At 41.7% G+C, this 16,521-nt stretch overlaps 1 protein-coding gene across 1 annotated transcript; it reads left to right on the top strand.

Moving 5' to 3' along the window:
• The first annotated feature begins 379 nt into the window (after nt 1-379).
• On the top strand, nt 380-14,588 carry bmp16 (bone morphogenetic protein 16). The gene is given in 3 exon segments (NM_001171776.1): nt 380-444; nt 9,405-9,736; nt 13,044-14,588. Coding segments are annotated over 2 exon segments (1,251 nt in total). The 5' UTR covers nt 380-444; nt 9,405-9,411; the 3' UTR covers nt 13,970-14,588.
• Nucleotides 14,589-16,521: the final 1,933 nt, after the last annotated feature.

Below are 16,521 nucleotides of genomic sequence, written 5' to 3' on the forward strand. Positions count from 1 at the left end.
CAATTAGAGTTAAACTGAGTTTACCAGCTGGTAAGAGAGAGAGAGAAAAAGAGAGAGAGGGAGGAAAAAGGGGAGGAGAGCACAAAAGAGAAGTACAGACAGATTCAGAGAGGAAGGGAGAAAGTCAGCTACAAAGCCAAAGAGGACAGGAGGGAATTTACCCGGCACAAAACTTCCAACAACTCCTCCTCTCTTTTTCATTCTGCTTCTTAGCTGCTATTTTGAGTGCTGCTCCTGGCATAACAGTGGCGTCCAGTCAAGCCGGTGGATTTTTTTTTTCAAGAACACAAACAAGATGAGAGCCTGAGGACAAGCTGGAGAAGCTCCCGTTATTCCAGAGATCCATCCGGAGACGTCCACTCCGTCCTCAGGGGCGAATGAGAGGAGCGGGTCTGTAACGCTGGACAAACCATGGACTCTGCAAAACGCCCACTTCACCTGGACGTGAGTACCACAATTCAACACCTTGACGCTGGGAACATGCAGTAGATTTTCTGCCGTGGGTGAAACTATAACTAATCCATCATTTTAAACAATTTGCACTAAAAGTCAGAATTATTAGCCCCTCTATATTTTATTCCCCTTTTTCTGTTTGTCGGAACATAATAGTTTTAATAACTCATCTCTAATAACTGATTTCCTTTCTCTTTGTTATGATGACAGTAAAGTTAGGGTAATTAGGCAAGTCATTGTATAACAGTTTGTTCTGTAGAAAATCCAATACAAATATTGCTTAAGGGGGCTAATAATATTGACATTAAACTGGGTTTCAAAAAATTTAAAACTGCTTTTATTCTAGCCAAAATAAAATAAATAAGGTTACAAAATATTATAGGAGATACTGTGAAAAATTCCTTGCTCTGTTAAACATTGTTTCATAAATATTTAAACATTTATAACATTTAAAATATTTAAAATTAATAAATAAATTGACAGAAGAGCTAAATTGTTTGCAGCCACTTACCTTAAAAAAATGATTAAATCTAATTCATTATATTTTTCAGTCTGCTTGACTTGTTTGTTTACCTCACCCTTATATAAAATAACCTCAACCCTAAAAAGATAAAAATTACTCATTATTTGGTCAAGCTTCTTTCTTCGGGTGAATACAAAAGAAGATATTTTAAAGAAACTGAGAACCTGTAACCATTCACTTCCATAGTAGGAAAAGCAAATACTATGGAAGTCGATGGTTACAGCTTTCTTTCAAACATCTTCAGCAGGAGAAAGAAAGTCAAACAGGTCTGAAACAAATATAGGTTTAGTTTATTTTACGTACAGGTCATACTGTGTAAACTTTGCTTGCAGCATGTTGTAAATTAGTCTTATCACAGCTCCACTACTCAGGTCAAGCTATCTTGTTTTGACGATGTTTAGATAGTAGAAAAACAAGACCTTTACTACTGATTAGGAATTTCTGAGTTCTAATCTCATTAAATTTACTGAAAACCTCAACCAACCACCCAGCCTATGGTTGTTCTCAACAAACTGTCTGATCCGTGCTATTAATACACATGCATTGCTCACCAAACCCAATGACAGATTCATAGCGGAGATGCTTCCTCAGAACATGTGAAACAGGCAGGTCAAAGTTTCCACCAAAGGCAAAAGTAACTAAGATAACTACCTTTCTGGAAGAGACTGTACACTGTACAAATGTACAGTGCAGCAAACAAAAAGACAAGTTCTTTGCTACCAATATAAATCATAAAGACACAATCTGGCAGACAAGCTAAGTTGTGATATGCGATGTGTCATTTCAGGGCTTGAAAATGTACTTTTTTTTTAATTGTTATGATGTTTCGCTAACTAAAAGACATCATTCAGCCTTTTCCAGATGATAATACAGCATTGTGTGAGAGTTTAGAGACAGTCAAATTGATAGCAGAATGTTATGTGGGGGTTAGGGAAGGATTCTGGGAGGAAATGTCTTGTCTGGTCTACTCCACTCATCCTTGGAGACCGCTTTAGTCTGTTCTTAGCTGAACCTTTGGCAAGCTGCATAGAAAAAGTGTGTATGTTTTATATAGCAATGAGCTCTGGAGTGTGTTTTCCAGTCTGTAGCAGTGGGGTGCATGTATGTATGTGTGTGTGTGTGTGTGTGTGTGTGTGTACAATCACTGAGTCTACTGAATGTTATGCAGCACAATTTGAGGTCTGGGCTGTTGTTATTATCTCTTAATCAGTCCAGATGGGTTAAATTAGAGTTCTTTGCAAATACACCCTAATAAAACCACCCTGCGGGCTACCAGAAACATTAATGATTTCATCTCTATATGCAACAGAACACTTCTCATGTGACTAGGCCACTTAAGAATCACTTGGGGAACATACAATAAGTGTGGGTACACTTTGCACCCATAAAAACTGAAGCATGTTTTAAAGCAGTAGTTCGCAAAGACCCACTATTGGTGACTTTAAATCAATCAATCATTTTCTTTTTGGCTTAGCCCCTTTATTAGTCAAGGGTCACCACAGTAGATTAAACCCACCAACTTATACAGCATATGTTTTACACAGCGGATGCCCTTCTAGCTGCAACCCAACACCGGGAAACACCCATACACTCTTGCATTCACACACATACACTACTGCCAGTTTAGCTTATTCAATTCCCCTATAGCAGATGTGTTTAAACCGGAGCACACAGAGGAAACCCACGCCAGCACGGGGAGAACATGCAAACTCCACACAGAATCGCCAGCTGGTCCTGCCGGGACAAGAACCAGCAGCTTTCTTGCTGTGAGGCGATCGTGCTACCCACTGCACGCCCAAAATCAAATCGATAATTTATTCATTTTCTTTTCAGCTTAATCCCCTATTATAAATCTGGTGTCGCCACCGTGGCATGAACCACCAACTTATCCTGCATATGTTTTACACAGCGGATGCCATTGCAACTGCAACCCATCACTTGAAAACATACACACACATTTATTCACACACACACACACACACACACACACACACACACACACACACACACACACACACTACAGCCAATTTAGCCTACCCAATTCACCTACACCACATGTGTTTGGACTTGTGGGCGCCAACATGGGGAGAACATGCAAACTCCACACAGAAATGCTAATGGTTCAGCCGGGACAAGAACCAGCAGCTTTCTTGCTGTGAGGCGATCGTGCTAACCACATCAAATCATTTATGTTAAATTATCACAATGATCATATTTTAACCATAAATTAAAAAGATATAAAATAGTAGTTAATAGTTATATAAAAACAACAACATGTAAATAAAAAGCCACTAGCTTTTCAGTCTTTTTTCATTGGATTGTGACCGCTGGGATGAATACCATACGTTTACAACACAGCAATAGTATTGGGTCTAGCAGATCGATTTAACAACGTTAAACTTTCCAATTTTGGCATCCATGTTCATTAAAAATGAATCGTAGCGGTCTCCAAAATTAAATCTAAATTGCACTTGCTGTGCTTCAATCAAGTGCATTTTTAATTTAATTTTAGAGACTGCTACAATTCATTTTTAATGAACATAGATGCCAAATTTGGAAAGTTTAACGTTGTTAAATCGATTTGCTAGACCTGCATTGTGCCAACCCATCTCATTAGGTGAGGTTAATGCTGAAATTAAACAAATCAATAAACTACTATAAAAATCAACCCAGGCTCATTCTGATAACACCACTATATACATTTCTGGAGATTGCGAAATACAAATTTTTTTGCAGTTTTTGTTTTCACGAATCCACCAGAGGGCGCTGTGTACGCTTTTTCAGCTCTCAAAATTCTCTCGTGAGTTGCATTTTTGCCTTCTGTTCTTACGAAAATCCAATAGAGGCCGCTGTCGACTGACTGATTGACTGACTCACCCTCCTCCCTCCCCAAACCCAACCAATAGTGTTTTCAAAGCACCGATTGACCAGCGCCCACCCACTTTCCGAAAACCAAACCGACAGTTTTAAAAAGCAATCCAGAAAAACAAAAGCCCTAATTTTTACCACGTTTTCAGATTTTACAACATTCTCACCCTGTTATTTACTTGTTTATTTTATTTTTTGGCTTCTGTTTTTGTTGCTCTCTGGAAGTGTTCTTCCCCAGACTTAAACCCTGCTCAGCTCCTCTATGCGTCTCAAGTCCGCCAACGTACATGACGAGTTAATTAGACAAACTGGTAACAGCGGGAAAGCCGTTCATACAGAAGCGGACGTCATTCCACCCCGTAGCATTCGTTTTAAAGACAAAATGCAGCCATACATACCTCTTTGGCTACATAATTCGCAATCTCCAGAAACGTATATAGGGCTACGTTTTCAGAATGAGCCTGTGATGATGAAACACAGGTTGTTAGACCTTTTAGATTTTATTATGTTGTTAATATGCTCCTGTGTACACAGGCCGGTTACAGTGTGTGTGTAATATTTGTATACTTATAACCACCTCCAATGATAGCGGGGAGTTACTGGCATTGCTATTTTTGGGAATTAAACGTTTGGGATCCCCTATTTTAGAGTGTTCCTTTCAGAAAAAAAAAACGGCAGAATAAAGAAGGGGGGAGCAAGCCAGTGAGAAACAGTCTAGGGAATGAACGAAAGGAAAAACAACAGGAAAGGAGAGTGGAGGGATTGCGGTATACGGAGTGAAATGTGAAACACAAAGACAGCGGTGGAGGATAAATCAGCAACAAGCAGAGGCACCATGACCCCCACAGCCCCGCGCTGCTGACTTCTGGATAAATCCAAAGGGGGAAACATGAGAGACACACTGGCCTTTCCTAGAATGTGTAACAATATATCAATTCTGGAAGTCATGTTTTACAGGAAGAGAGCCGATAAGAAAAATAAAAATAGGAGGGGGGAAAATGTGGAAAGAACGCCGAAAGAGATAAGTGGTTTGCAGGTCACGTTGCTTTTGGTAATGGCACGAGTCTGGCTGACCTTCCCTCTGCTGGGGTCACCCCTCGCCGTCTGTTCTGGGGTCTAATAAACGCCTCTTTCCGCCCCCTCTGTCTGATTACTCCCTCACTGTGGAGAAAGTGGTTTCAGGTCAAATCCAATCACAACAGAAAGCATAACACACATGCAGACGGTTTTGGGAAAGAAGACAGAAGCGGAGAAGCCTAATGAAGTTTTAGTGGGGAGGCGGAATTTAGGATTCTGGAAGCTACACCTTTGTGAGGTCCCACCGGGAGGAACAATCGAGTGGACGGGTAAAAGCCACTTAATCTACTTTACTGCCGAATGCTGGGGGCGTGGGGGACTGTCTCATCCTGTGTGTCCTCTGAGGATTTGGTGAATGAGTGTGAGGGACAGACGCAGAGGACAGCGGGAGGACACGACACAGCCTCATTTCCAGTGCGTTTAACACCTGTACTTGAGGGTAATCCAAAACTCCCAGAGGAGTCACTGCTCAGCAAGTCCTGACTTGAGCAGATACTACATCAAAAGGGCATTTCGTTCGCCTCAGATGTAAGTGTTTCTGGCCTCCGCGAGACCACCCAGAATCTTGCCGAAGGAATATTCCAGGTTAAATACAAGTTAAGCTCTACACTGTATATGCCAGAGATGCCGCTGAACCCACAGATGTAATTTAGAGTCATCCCTCAGCTTGTGAAAATAGGCTGAATGTGTGTGTTGACAGTGATAAAGCAAAGCTTCAGGCCAAAGGTACGGTGAATATCCCATCTTGCATTTAACCTAAATATTAATTTGAGAGTGCTTTTTTTTCCTTCAAAGGTCTCAAATTAGCCCCCTGATACCGCATGCAAACTCCACCAATGAACATATTTGTAAAGAAGCCTTTAAGAAGGTTTAAGTGGGTTTAGAGTTTGCACCAGGAATAATAGTTCACTACTGTAAGCCTTTGAAGATCTTGTCATGGATGACAGCTTGTAATGATTAGCTATTACTGCAAAGATGGAAATTAAGTGCAGCAGATGAAGGAAAAAAGACTTTGGCTGCGTCCAAAATTAGCTACTACTAGTAGATACTGTATTTCAATTTGAATTTACTACTTGACCGTACGTTCTATATAGTGTGAATGTGAGTAGTATGAATGGAACTCGGACGTACTGCATCCGCCATTTCAAGAGTTTAGCTGATGATTTATAAAAGCTTGTTTGGCATGCAGTCCCGGGAGAGAGCCCCGAGCTCAAGGACTCCTCGAGTCCGGGGCTTCCTCCCGTTGGCAGAGCGAGAGGGGAGCCTGAGCTCGGTGGATCTCAGAACTCCCCTGCTGCAGTAGCTAAGGGAACACAAGGGTTATATAAATGCTTGGTTTTTATGTATATTGAATGTCTTTGGATGGTGGAAGGAAACCGGAGAACCCGGGGAAAACCCACGCGGACACGAGGAGAACACACAAACTCCTCACAGAAACACCCACCGGTCCTGGGGGGCCAGGGCTGGCGGTGTTCTTTCTGTGGGGCTTGCAGTGCTAACCACTGGGCCGCCGTGCCGCCCAATCAGAGGTAAAGGAGGAGAATAGGGGAGGAGGGGGGTTTCTTCCAAACGAAGATAAAGTGAATTAAAAACTGTGGTTATTTATAGTAGCTTAGGTCTCGAATGATTGGAAGATACTGATTAGCAAATTAGAGACCAGCCGTGATAAATCATAAGCACGTGATCCTCTCGAAATTAGTTTATGAATAAACTTCACTTTGTCATGATAACGTGACCTACCTCCGTCAGTTGCCTCCCTTCACTCCCATTAATAAATTCTCTTGCGGTGCATCATGGGATAGCATAGCATGCATCAGATGCACACTTCAGAATCTATCCAGCAGTATTAAGCCATCAAGAAACTTCTTGCATGGTGTTTTTCGAATTCTATAAATTCTATATTTGGACATACTCCTTGACTCGCATACTGTTTTAGTGTACTATATAGCATGAAAGTGTGTGATTTCGGACGCAGCCTTTCTTTTGCACAGCTGGGATGTAGATTGGGCCAGAAATTAAGGCCAAGTTGTACGATTTTTGAGTGTCTCTTCCAAGTTGTTGATTGTGATATCAAAGAACAATTGAAGTAGTGATGGGTCGTTCTTGAACAACTAGTTCATTTTGATTGAATCTTTTGTATGACTTGAGATCGATGAGTTCTCTTGGAGAGCCATTGGTAGAATTAGAGGTTTTGTTCCTTTTCTGAGTCCTTTATCGAGTTTGAGTCATCGTGTGAAAGACTAAAGCCAATCAAATGCATTTAGAGCAAGGAAGAGATCTGATTCGTTCATCTCTCGAGTCCTCAGTTTGAGTTGTTCGTTCATCACGTGAAAGACTGGAGCCAATCATATGCATTTAGAGCAAGGAAGAGATCTGATCCGTTCATCTCTCGAGTTGTCGGGTTGAGTCGTTTGTTCATCATGTATACGACTGAAATCAATCATATGCATTTAGAGCCGGAATAAGATTTTATCCGTTGATCTCTCGAGTTCTCAGTTTGAGTCCTTTATTTATCACGTGAAAGACTGAAGCCAATCATATGCATTCAGAGCAAGGAAGAGATCTGATCCGTTCATCTCTTGAGTTCTCGGGTTGAGTCATTCGTTCATCATGTATACGACTGAAATCAATCATATGCATTTAGAGCCGGAATAAGATTTGATCAGTTTATTTCTCGAGTCCTCAGTTTGAGTCGTTCGTTCATCACGTGAAAGACTGAAGCCAATCATATGCATTTAGAGCAAGGAAGAGATCTGATTCCTCGAGTCCTCAAGTTCGAGTCATCTCTCTTTACATGCTGTCAAGTGATGAAGACTCGAAAGGTGAACTAATCATGGCTCATTTTGGCTCAGACTGTGTGCATTGGTCAAGCTTATATGAGACTGTCTGAGTGATGTGAACAGACCACTCAAATTTGAAGACATGCCAGAAGAGGTGAGCTGACATAATCATAGACAAAAGACCAGGTAAACAGCAAATGATTATTTTCTTTTTCTTATAGCATTCTAGTTTTGACTTGTTTGTAGTGTGATCAACGTTTGGTGTAGTTGTAGATGAGTTTGGAAGCAGAAAGATTTGTTCATCTCACTGAACAAGACTCAAAGATCCAAAATTCACATCACTAAAATGAAAGTACATTTTCTCTCTTTCGTTTTATCTTTGAAAGCTACTAATCTTCTTCATATTATGTATATGCTAAGCTAATGTATGAAAAAAACTGCAATAAATCATGCCAGCACTAAATATCCCAGTCTCAAATTACATTTGAAAGGTGATTTACTTTAAGCTGCCGTAAACATCAGTGTGCAGACAGAATCTGTAAACTTTTAACCCAGTGATTATTTTCTGGCAGCTGTTTTAGATATACAAATGACAACCAGTCGCTGCGTCACTGGCAGCAGCGCAGCATCAACAACACATAAAGCACAACTCAAGTTGCTGAATATTATATTGAATCTAGTTTCATTATGAGCCATCCTTTAATGACCAAACTACTTTGATAATCTGCGAATTACATTATGTAACGTAATGCTGCGCAATGTTGCCTAGCATTACGCAATACAAATTAGCATGTAAGTTAGCCGTGTGATTTTCAAGAACAGTGCAGCAGTGCTGGATGTCCTGGGTTACTCTCATTTGTCAGTTAAATCAACCGAAGAGACGCAGACTTAATGAATTGGTCTAACAGGCTTATTGTAGACCTCTAAATCAAACACCACAGGCCATAATCTCTGTGAAAGTACTTCAGTTCCCTTATGACACTGTTTCCGCGATTACCGTCTCCAAAACAAAATATACTGTTAAATCAACAACAAAAACACACAGTCATAGTTCCTTACCTTTGTATGCAGCAAACATACATCAACATATAGGAAATATTAAAGATAAAGTGCTAAAGAAGAAGAAAAGATATATAGGCACCAACTAAACTAGGACATAAGTTTAGAAATGTTATGTTGTCTAAACCAGGGTTTGAGTCTTTAATCTACAAAAACATAATTATTACACTGGCTCAGTGGTTAGCACTGTCGTCTCACAGCAGGAAGGTCACTGGTTCAAGTCCAATTCACCCATAGTGCATGTCTTTTGACTGTGGGGGAAACCGGAGAACCTGAAGGAAACCCACGCCAACACAGGGAGAACATGCCAATTCACCTATAGTGCATGTGTTTTGACTGTGGGGGAAACCAGAGCACCTGCGGGAAACCCACGCCAACACAGGGAGAACATGCAAACTCCACACAGAAATGCCAACTGTCCCACCCAGGACTCGAACTAGCGACCTTCTTGATGTGAGGTAACAGTGCTAACCATGCGAACTGTGCCACTGTGTCACCAATAACTTTTTACTTGTTGTCACCAAAACACACTCAAGAACTGTGTTGTTTCAGCTCATTTTAACGAAATATTGTGTGCTACTACTACTACTAAACTACTACTACTACTAAAAGTGGCACCTCTTCTTTTACCTCTCTTTCCGCAGGTCCAACATGTTCCCTGCTAGCCTACTGGTTCTGATGATCCTGCTGCTACCTCAAGCCTCATCAGGTCACCAGGAGGGTCCCAGTCAGACTCATGGAAAGCTGGACAGCCTTCTGGAGCCTAGTTTGGCCCATACCATCCAGAACCTCCTGCTAACCCGCCTGGGCTTACAGTCGCACCCCAACCCCAGTACAGAGGCACAAGTTCCCCAGTATCTTCTGGACTTGTATCGATTCCACACTCAACAGTACCATCTCATCGAGGACCCAGAATTTAGTTACCCCTCAAAGCATGTGCAAGGAGCCAACACAGTCCGATGCTTTCACCACACAGGTACAGCATGAGCAGTTATTGCACAGTCAGGAGTGCCCAATCCTGGTTCCTGGAGATCTACCTTCCAGCAAAGTCCAGCTCTGATGCAACTTTGATCGAACCCACCTGTATTTAATTACCAAGTGCTCCTTCGGGTCCTACTTATTTTGTTTAGTTGTGTTTGATCAGGGTTGGAGCTGAACTCTGCAGAAAGGTAGATCTCCAGGAACAGGACTGGGTACCTAGGTCATGGAGAACACAGATTTCCCTTGGTAGTCAAACTAATTCAGGCCCAATCCCAATTCTACCACTTAGCCCTTCCACTTACATCTACCTCTCGTTTTGCGCATTCACGCCAAGCAGTAGGGGCGTCCCAATTCTCTTAAGCTTGAAGGCTTAGGGCTAAGGGGAACGGGTGAATAGCCCTTTGAAAGAAGATTTTTACGAAAATAGAATTGGGATTGGGCCTTAATTTACCACAAGCACAGCACAGAGATGTGAGGAGGTTATTTAACCTTCTGTAGGTGCCAGGATATGATACCTGTGCATTCAATATTTTCATATCACTTTATTTCGGTGGTCCTTATTGCACATTATGTTGACCAAGTTGTATTGCAACTACATGCCACCTAATTTTTATTAAAGTGTCAGTATGCTTAAAGCAGGGATGGGCAAACCTGGTCCTGTAGAGCCGGTGTCCTGCAGAGTTTAGCTTCAACCCTACTAAAGCACACCTGCCTGTAGCGATATTGAAGACACAAATTAGCTTGTTCAGGTGTGTTTGATTACTGCAGAGACACCGGCCCTTGAGGAAAGAGTTTGCCCATCCAGTATACTTTTAAATCTGTTGGCACTGCCCCACCAACAGACATTCTCCTGACTATAAGAAACATTGCAAGTACATGTTAACTTAAACTAATCCTAACATTGCAGTCTACCAATACTCTAATGAGAATTATTTGGCATCCCTGCTGGAAAATCCAGCTCAAACCAGCCTAGGCTGATTGCATGGTTTTAGCTGGTTGACCAGGCTGGTTTTAGAGGGGTTTTGGCCATTTCCAGGCTGGTTTCCAGCCATTTCCAGCCTGATCTTAGCTGGTCAGGATGGAAAATGACCAGCTAAATCCAGCTAAAACCAACTTGACCAGCCTGGTTTAAGCTGGACAAAGCTGGTTTTGGCTGGACTTCCAGCTTGGCTAGGCTGGTCAAGCTGGTTTTAGCTGGTCATCTCCCAGCCTGACCAGCTAAGACCAGGCTGAAATGGCTAGAAACCAGCCTGGAAGTGGCCAAAACCCCTCTAAAACCAGGTTGGTCGACCAGCTAAAACCAGCGAACCAGCCTAGGCTGGTTTAAGCTGGATTTTCCAGCAGCGATGTTGTTACATAGTAACTTAAAACCAACAAAATATGTTAAAGGGACCATCTAAATAAAGCGATACTAGTTTTTCAGATATCTTGAAGATATTGTTGGCACCTTGGAACAGGTTAAAAAGCAAATCAACTTATTTTCAAAGCTGCTCTAAGCAAATTATGTGCATTTATTGTTTAGTAGCACACTGATGCCTTTGCAAAATTGTGTTTCTTTCTTAGAGGTTTTGTCTTTTTTTTATTCCATATATATATATATATATATATATATATATATATATATATATATATATATATATATATATATATATATATATATATTCTTAAACCAAGAAGCTTTTTCTTGTAAATTAAAGATGATTGTATGTTTTTCAGAAATAACGAGCCAAAATTAAGCGAGTTTTTCTTTCAAACAAGCAAAATGATCTGCCAGTGGGTTAGCAAAATAATCATATTCTAAACTAAACACAAGATTAGGTAACACTTTATTTTGATGGTCTATTTGAGTATTAGTAGACTGTCTGCTTAATATGTGTTAATACAGACATTTAACTGGTGTAATGTCAACTTACACCAGTGGTGTCCAAACTCAGTCCTGGAGGGCCGGTGTCCTGGAGAGTTTAGCTCCAACCCTAATCGAACACACATGAACCAGATAATCAAGCTCTTTGTAGATATACTAGAAACTTCCTGCAGGTGTTTTGAAGCAAGTTAGAGCTAAATTCAGCCGGACACCAGCCCTCCAGGACTGAGTTTGGACATGCCTGACTTGCACTAACCCTAACTCCAACCTAAGAGTCTACTGATAATCTAATGTAGGGCTGCTCAACCCTGTTCTTGGAGATCTACCTTCCTGCAAAGTTCAGGTCCAACCCTGGTCAACACACCTGAACCAATTAATTAGGACTTGAACAGCACTTGATAAATACAGGCAGGTGTGTTTGATAAGGGTTGCAACTGAAATCTGCAGGAAGGTCGATCTCCAGGAACAGGATTGAGCACACTGGATCTAATGAGAATTAGTTGGCAATTAGATGCAATGTAACTTAAATTCAACAAACGGACCATCAAAATAAAGAGAGACACAAGATTATTTTGTTTGTTTTAAGAAAAATCTCACTTAACTTTTCCTGAAAACAAGACAATATTTTAATTGTCTAGAAAATGCTTCTTGATTTAAGAATTTTTAGATTAGATGTACATTTACATTGAGTCATTTAGCAGACGCTTTTATCCAAAGCGACTTACAAATGAGGACAAGGAAGCAATTTACACAACTATAAGAGCTTTTTTATTTTTTGTAGAAGAGTTAGCGGTAGAACCAGAGAGGCAATTGCAGATTAGGAAGTGAAGTGGAGACTAAATAGTTGATTTTTTAGTCGTTTCTTGAAGACAGCGAGTGACTCTGCCGTTCTGATGCAGTTCGGGAGTTCATTCCACCAACTGGGCAGATTGAACGCGAGCGTTCGGGAAAGTGATTTCTTCCCTCTTTGAGATGGAACCTTGAGGCGAGGTTCATTCACAGAATGTAAGTTACTGGAGGGCGCATACATCTGCAGAAGTGAGAGCAGATAAGAGAAAACCAGAAGTCACTTTGTAAGCAAACATCGAATTTGATGCGAGCAGCAACTGGCAGCCAGTGCAAACGGATGAGCAGCGGAGTGACATGTGCTCTTTCAGCTTCATTAAAGACCACTCGTGCTGCTGCGTTCTGAAGCATCTGAAGAGGTTTGATAGAGTTAGCTGGGAGCCCGGCTAGTAGAGAGTTGCAATAGTCCAGTCTGGAGAGAACAAGAGCTTGAACAAGGAGTTGAGCTGCATGTTCAGATAGGAAGGGTCGGACCTTTCTAACTTAGACTAGAAAAAAGGCAAAAGCTCTAATTATAAAACACATTTTTTTGCAGTGAACATGATGAAATGCAAGCATTTTACAACTTAAGAGCTTTCTTTTTTCCATTCAGATTCTCCGACTCCGAGTCTTCCAGAAGAGCAGAAGACCACAGTGGACGGCATCCACATAGGCTTCAACCTGTCCTCCATTCCTTCAGAAGAAAGTGTGGTGTCCGCAGAGTTACGTCTACTCCATGAAGGGTCAAGTGGAGGTTCTCACGTGGCCAGTCTTTACCTTTCCAACCATGACCCTTCATCAAAACCCATTCTGCTCCATTCACGTCAACTGACCAGAGACAGGAAGAGTGCCCAACTCTGGGAAACCTTTCCCCTGGATAGAGAAGTGTTTCAGAATTTATCCAAGACGTCAGGAAGCCTGTCTTTTATCCTGGATGTTATTCCTGATAATAACAGCAGCAGTACTCTTCCTAAAGACAGACATTTGCGAGTACGCAGATCCACATTGCAGGACGGGCCTACTTGGGAAAGGCAAAGGCCTTTATTAGTGACCTACAGTCACGATGGCCGCAGCGAGCCTTTTGTGAATCTCAATAAGCGTAAAAGCAGCCGAAGCAGGAGCAGATGGACCAGGTTTAAGGGTGATAGGGGTCAGGGCTCTGACTGGAATGAAAGGCGAGTGAAACGAAACAACAGGAGGGCCGCAAAACTCAAAAGACTCTCCCGCGCTCGTTGTCGTCGGCACCCGCTGTACGTGGACTTCAAAGATGTCGGCTGGAATAAATGGATCATAGCTCCATCTGGTTACGATGCTTTCTTTTGCCTCGGAGAGTGCCGCTTCCCACTGGCTGACCATATGAATTCATCAAGCCATGCCATGGTGCAGACGCTAGTCAGCTCTGTAAACGGAGCCGTGCCGCGACCATGCTGCGTCCCTACAGCTCTCAGCCCAATCGCTCTACTCTTTCTGGACCAGGAGGAACGTGTGGTGTTAAAAAACTACCAAGACATGGTGGTGGAGGGATGTGGCTGTCGATAGCCAGATACTTATGGAATAAACCAGAAATGGTGGACCTGAATTAGGAAGAAAGAAACTGAAAGAGATGAAGAAAGCGAGGTAAATGGACACGAGAAACGTAATCCTCCGGAACTTAGCTTTGACTTCTTGTGTCCAATGAAGCATTGTATTTGTGTGAACTTTGACCCTTAGAACAGTGATTCCCAACGCTACTCCTGGAGGCACACCAACAGTACATATTTGGGATGTCTCCCTTATCTATAACCTTCAAGTTTTGGAGTTTCTACAAATGTTCTGATGAGTTGATTCAGGTGTGTTTGATTAGGAAAAGGTTAACATGTTGGAGTCCCTTCGGGAACAGGGTTGGGAAACACTGCCTTAGAAGCACTCAAGACGTGTTGTGTCTGTCTTATTAGTACACTCCTGCTTTTTCTGTCTTAGCTGTGCAATCTTTCCTTTGTTGTGTAAGTCCTTCTCTCGTCATTGACAACTCAAAGGGACCAAGAATTGACTCTTGCTGAGCGTTTCTGCTGCCGGACAGACTTAAACCGGAGGAAGAAGAGTGAACTCTTCTGTGAAATCTCTGGTCGCGAATGAATCTTCAGAGTAATGCACTGTGACAGAGACGATAACTGATTGCTGGGCACTTCTTCGCAAGAGCTATTTAAAGAGAAATCATGACACCAAGAAACTATGATGTTATTATTGTCTGAATGTGTTAGTACTATTATTTATGGTGACCTGTTATTTTTTTATGTACGGTGCAGTCCAAAGAAAAGTTTGCTATACAAATATTTCTGTGGTAGTAAATTTAATTTAAGAATGCATCAATATATCTATTTAAATAGCAAAAAATATAGAGTATTTAATCTTGACAAATACTGCAGATATATAATACCAGAACGCCTTATAGATCCTTTTAAATCCAGTTAAAACTGGTGTTACTCATCTATTATTTGTAAAACCACAGCACTGAATCATGGCAGCTTTATATCGGCATTGACTGAACTACGAGGGCTCTTTCCTTAAAACAGAAGCTTTGTGAAACAAAGAAAATCACCTAAACATTCCACAACATGGTGCCAAATGTGATGTGCCATAGATATGCAAGCTTGCTAAGAGGTATTATGCATCATGACTTGTGTCTTTCGTCATCATGTACTTTATCACACAAGTGTTGACCAAACTGTTTGTATTTAATGACAACCAGTTCAAAAAAAAAAAAAAAAGTCCTGTCATGGATGGCTGACTATATTTCAGTGTGATGCTTTACGTGCAGTTTAAACAAAAGCCTCGAAAAAATGTCTGACATTGTCTGGAGCCATTGTGAATTGTGTAATAATAAACAGCAAGCTAATCTGGAAGTTCTAACTATCAAATGGTATTCTTTAAATGCTTTTGACAACCCAAGCTCATTATGGATACTTACCCTGGTCCGTACCCAACCGGAGGTACGTCTGCTTGCAGTTTTTGTTTTTGGAAATGCACCAGAGGTCGCTGTGTACACTTTTTGATGTTGACAAATTCCTCTTGCGGGTTCCACCAGAGGGCGCACTCTCACTTCAGCCGACCAGGCCAACTTGCTGTCGACTGACCTACCCACCCACCCCCTTCTCTAAACCCAACCGATAGTGTTTTCATTAGCAATCTAGAAAAAGAAAAGCCATCGCAGCCACGTGATTTCACCACATTTTCAGCCTGTTGTTTATTTATTTATTTATTTTTTGTTTTTGTTTTACCTGGTTTCTAGAACCGTTCTTCATTAGACTCAAACACCGTCATCGTGGTCAACTCCGTTCCATGTCACAAGTCCACTTACGTACACGGCAAGCTACTGGAGAAGGGTATAAATGAAGGTCGGAGCCAGCTCCAAGTGGGTGGGCCTTCGAGGTCCAAGTGGGCTGTGCAAACCTGGAGTTTTTATTCATTCAGTAATTTTCTTTTCGGCTTAGTCCCTTTATTAATCCGGGGTCGCCACAGCTAAATAAACCGCCAAGTTATCCAGCACATTTTTTTTTTTTACGCAGTGGATGCCCTTCCAGCCGCAACCCATCTCTGGGAAACATCCACACACACTCTTTCACACTCATACACTACGAACAATTTAGCTTACCCAATTTAGCTTACCCAATTCACCTGTACCGCATGTCTTTGGACTTGTGGGGGAAACCGGAGCACCCGGAGGAAACCCATGCGAACGCAGGGAGAACATGCAAACTCCACATAGAAACGCCAAATGATCCAGCAACCAGCAACCTTCTTGCTGTGAGGCGACACTACTTACTGTGCCACTGCGTCGCCTAAGATTTTATTTATTTATCCCTATTTAAAGTTCAATATTGAGCTTTATGAATGTGTACACCCAGCCCTAAACCCAACCTTACAGTAACCTAATGTGTTTTATTAACGTCTACACCTAAACCCAACCCTAAACCCATCCTCACAGAAACCTGTTGTGTTTTATTAATGTCTACTCCACCTACACCGCTTAAACCCAGCCTACTTGTGCTTTAAGTCCCTCCCACTTGGAGGTCACCCAACCTAATTGCGTGTAATCCCTCCTACTTGAAGGT

Source organism: Danio rerio, chromosome 18 (assembly GCF_052040795.2).
Source record: "Danio rerio strain M-AB ecotype USA chromosome 18, GRCz13ab, whole genome shotgun sequence".
Lineage (NCBI taxonomy): Eukaryota > Metazoa > Chordata > Actinopteri > Cypriniformes > Danionidae > Danio > Danio rerio.